This window comes from Arachis ipaensis, chromosome B5 (assembly GCF_059453495.1).
Source record: "Arachis ipaensis isolate K30076 ecotype BB chromosome B5, ASM5945349v1, whole genome shotgun sequence".
In the NCBI taxonomy this organism is placed as follows: domain Eukaryota; kingdom Viridiplantae; phylum Streptophyta; class Magnoliopsida; order Fabales; family Fabaceae; genus Arachis; species Arachis ipaensis.
Window position 1 is genome coordinate 141,168,078 of NC_142440.1, and position 4,783 is coordinate 141,172,860.

Consider the following 4,783-nt stretch of genomic DNA (forward strand, 5'->3'; position numbering starts at 1 on the left):
ATATTTAAGTTTTTTATCGACACTAAGATTTGGATTTTTTAAATATTCTACAATTGGTACTCTCCAATCTTCTGGGTCTAGTTTTTCTAATGACAACACCTCTCTTTCTCTCAAAGGCATAAATATGTCTTTTATCCTTACCAATTTTTCTAGTGTTGAGGGCTTGATCTTATATCTTGAAGCAATTTGAGCTAATTCATTTGCTTCTTGGTTTAACTCCCTTGGAACATGTCTCACAATGATATTATCAAATTTACTTAACAACTCTGTAGCCACATTGAAATACTTTCTCAAATTTTCACTAACACACCTATATTCGAGTGATACTTGACGGACTACAAGCTGTGAATCCCCAAGTATTTCTACGTTTTTAACTCCTCTTTCTAATAATAATTCCAGTCCCATTATTAATGCTTCATACTCTGCCTCATTGTTGGAACATGAATAATTCAATTCAAAGAGGAATTTACTTGGCTCACCACTTGGAGAAATAATTAAAATTCCTATACCAACACCACCCTTATGGCATGAACCGTCAAAATACAATTTCCAAGGCACCAAACCAACGAAACTCAGTAAGTTCTCGTCAACGTCAATACACGGGTGATCAACCAGGAAATCGGCTAGAACTTGACCCTTAACCGCTCTTGCAGGCACAAAATGCAAAGAAAATTTCGTTAAGGCTAGCATCCATTTTCCTAGTCTACCATGAAATATTGGAGAAGACAACATATATTTAAGAACATCAAACTTAGAAATTACATAAACATTCCTAGGAATTAGGTAGTACTTAAGTTTTAAACAGGAAAAATATAAAGCTAAACAAAGTTTTTCAATTGGAGAATAACGGCTCTCAACATCATTTAGCACTTGACTTAGATAATAAATCACTCTCTCGTTGCCATTCTCATCTTCTTGAGCCAGCATTCCACCAATGGTTACTTTAGAAGCTGACACATAAAGTTTTAGAGGTGCTCCATGCCTTGGAGGTGTCATAATAGGAGGATTAGTCAAATACTGCTTGATGTTGTCAAAAGCTTCTTGATGCTCTGTTTTCCATTGGAACTCTTCCTCTCTTTTCAACTTGATCAGAGGCGCAAAAACCTTGGTTTTTCCTGATAAATTGGAAATGAACCTTCTGAGGTAATTGACCTTCCCTAAAAAAGCTTGCAGCTGCTTTTTGTTAGCTGGAGGAGGAGCCTCTAAGATAGCCTTTGCCTTATTTTTGTCAATTTCAATCCCTTTTTTCTGCACCAAGAAACCAAGAAAATTTCCTGCACTCACACCAAAGGCACATTTTAAAGGATTCATTTTTAATTTATGCTTTCTCATTCTTTCAAATGCTTTCTTTAAATTTTCTAAATGCTCTTGTTTAGCATTTGATTTGACAACCACATCATCAACATAAATTTCCATAAAATTTCCAATAAAATCATGAAAAATTTTATTCATCGCCCTTTGATAAGTTGCACCAGCATTTTTTAACCCAAATGGCATCACAACCCATTCAAAAGTTCCTAAAGCACCTGGACACCTAAATGCTGTTTTTGACACATCTTCCTCAGCTATGTATATTTGATTATAACCTGAATATCCATCCATAAAACTTAATATTTCATGGCCAGCAGTAGAATCTATCAACATATCAGCTATAGGCATTGGATATTCATCTTTTGGTGTTGCAGAATTTAAATCTCTAAAATCAATGCAAACCCTTAATTTTCCATTCTTTTTCATGACAGGGACAATATTAGAAATCCAATTGACATACCTTGTTGTTCTTATAAACTTAGCCTTAAGAAGTCTTTCAATCTCTTCTTTAATCTTCTGCACGACTTCAGGGGCAAATCTCCTTGGTGGCTGCTTGACAGGTTTAACGTTGGCTTTCAATGGCAATTGATGTTCTACCAATCCACGACTCAAGCCTGGCATCTCTGCATAATTCCATGCAAAACAGTCGCAATATTCCTTCAAAATCTCCACCATTTCTCTTTTGAAATCATCAGGCAGCATCTTGTTCACATATGTTGGTCTAGGATAATCACCGTTACCAATATCTACTTCCTCCAAAGGATCCTGCACTTCAACCTTTTTTACAATGTCAGTATTATTATTTTTTTCAAAACCTAAAGGACCATCATCATATATACAATCATAAGGTACACTGTCAATGCACCCTTCTCTGCCTGCCATATAGGCTGACAGCCGAGCCAGTTGGCTCGTCAAGCTCATCTAAGTCTCTTCTGAGGCCGCATCCGCCCCGGCCTTAGGGACCAAAATAAAACCATTCATATCTATTTTGCACATCTCAATATTTTCAGGATTAAATGCATTGGTGTCAACGGTCAGCGGCTTGACTCCAGGATTATACATCCTGAACTCCACATGCATCTCATCGTAGTAACAAGTACTATTGTCAGCAAGAACTTCTTCCACTCCTCCATCTTCATTCCAGAAAATCAATTTTTGATGTAAAGTTGATGGAATAGCACCCATTCCATGAATCCAATCTCATCCCAAAAGCAAGTTAAAACCAGCCTTTGAAGGAACCACCACAAATAGAGTTGGCCTATTGACAGAACCAACCTCAATTGACAGCAGAACCACACCTCTAACAGAAGAAGTCTTTCCATTAAAATCTGTCACCCCAATGCTACTTTTAATCAGATCTTTTTCAGTCTTTCCAAGCCTTCCCATCATTCTTTCAGGCATGAGATTAACAGCAGCTCCCCCGTCAACCAAAATCTTATTGACTATCCTTCCGTCAACACGAGCCTTGATATGCAGTGGACGCAAGTGTTCCTTATCATTTTCAGTAGGCTTCTCAAATAATCCTCCACCACACATATTGTCGTCTAGCAATAAACATTCGCTTCCAGGAAAGACATCATAACAATCATCTTTTAATGACTCTACTTCCTGGACTTGACTATACTCCTCAGGCAGTATTGACACCACAGCTATAGGTTGCTTAACACCAAATATTGCTTCTAAGCTGTCATCAAAACCAGTGTCAAAATTATCAGTAATTAAATCTTCATCCTTTTCTCCCTTATTTTCAACCATCACCCTCTTCCCAACAAGATTCTTCTTGACATTTTTATTGCACTTAGGGTGATTAGAAGAATTGTCTGTTTCTACAGACTTGGCCATGGTTGGCAAAGGAGAAAAATCTACTCCGTGTCCCTGGTATGGATCCAAAGAAACATATTCAGGCATATTCTCTTTCTGCTCAAAAGTTGTAAAAGGAGAATATTTGGGAATGTTTTGACAATTTGGCCAAGGAGAATAATTAGGAACCTGCTGCATGTTAGGACTATAACAAGAATAAATTGGCTTAGAGGGAATAGGCGCATTTTTCGGAATATATATACTACCTCCGTCTTGTGCATGGTTCATGTTCCATAACTGAGACTCATAGTACCTGGGCTTGAAAGGTCTAGGCTTCACCCATTTGTTTTTTCCTCTTGCAAAAGCAGTAGGTTGATTCTGCACATTTCTCACATTCTGGACCCATTTATTGTTTGAGATTTTGGTGGGAGGAACTCTTGTCTTTTGAGAAAATCCATCAGGTCTTCCATCAATCATGACCACAGTCTTCATCTTCTGGTTGACAGGTTGTACTCCAGTGTTGTTGACGCACTTGTTCAAAGGAGTTTGTCCACCCAACTTTTGTTTTCCCTCGGCTATCTTCCGCTTTAGCTCGTTAGTTTCATTCTCTTTTTCAGCAATCTTCTTTCTCAACTCAGCCTTTTCTTTCTCTTCAACTTTGTACTTTTCAAACTCTTTTGCAGCTTCCTTGTCAAAAACAGCATTGCACTTTGGGCACATGGCAATGGTGCTGTCAGATTCTTTAATTCTTAACAAAAAATCTAACAAATCCTCACCAGGATGCGGATAAACTGGCTTCTTATCTTGTTCAAAGACTCTCAGGTCTTTATTTTCATTTTTAGCACTAACCATCGTGGCATCAACTTCCACCATGTTGATTGACAAATCGAATGGCTCAACATAATTTGAGTCAGCAGCAAATGGTTCAGTGTCCACCTTCATAGTAGTTTTATCTTCAAACTTCAGTCTTCCCTCCTCAATTGCTTTTTGTATCAAATCCCTGAAACAGACGCAATTGTTAGTGGTATGAGAAAATACTTGATGAAACTTACAAAATTTCTTATTTTTTATTTCATCAGTTGTAGGCATTTTTTTTCCTTCCGGTAAAATAAGCTGCTTATCTTTTAATAAAACTTCAAATATTTGATCTGCCTTAGAAATATCAAAAGAATAAGTCTTATTTTCAACTTTAGAATAAGAAGAAACTTTTTCCTTTCCTTTAACAGGCTTCAAAGACTTGCATACATAAGGAGGACCCCCACGTAATTCAGCAATATAAATCTCTTTTTCATCTGAATCACTACTATCGGAAAAACAATCAACATATGCAACCTTTTTTGAACCCCTTTTAAAATTTTCTTTTTCTTTCTTAATTTGTTCTATCTGTCTTACTCTCTCAGCTAATTGGGAAAGATATAAAGTATGTTGATTAACAAGTTTCTTCCTAACTCCGAATTCTAGCCCATTAGTGGCCATTTTGACAACTTCAGATTCTGGAATCGGAGTAAAACATTTATTCCTCATGTTTCTAAACCGCGCCAAATAGGTATCAATGGATTCTCCTTCTGCACGTTTGACAGAGAATAAATCCGTAAGACTAACTTTCAATTCAGCTTGGAAAAACTGATCATGAAAATTTCTCTCCAACTGCGCCCAAGAATGAATAGAATTT

At 37.0% G+C, this 4,783-nt stretch overlaps 1 protein-coding gene across 1 annotated transcript; it reads right to left on the minus strand.

The window, feature by feature from the left end:
* Positions 1-2,511: 2,511 nt before the first annotated feature.
* LOC148566001 (uncharacterized) lies at positions 2,512-4,053 on the minus strand. Its single transcript, XM_088487931.1, has one exon. The coding sequence runs from the start codon at positions 4,051-4,053 to the stop codon at positions 2,512-2,514; it is 1,542 nt and encodes a 513-aa protein (XP_088344057.1).
* Positions 4,054-4,783: the final 730 nt, after the last annotated feature.

Coding starts and splice junctions, on each gene's coding strand:
- LOC148566001 (XM_088487931.1), bottom strand. CDS start 4,053: ATGAAGGTGGACACTGAACCATTTGCTGCTGACTCAAATTATGTTGAG.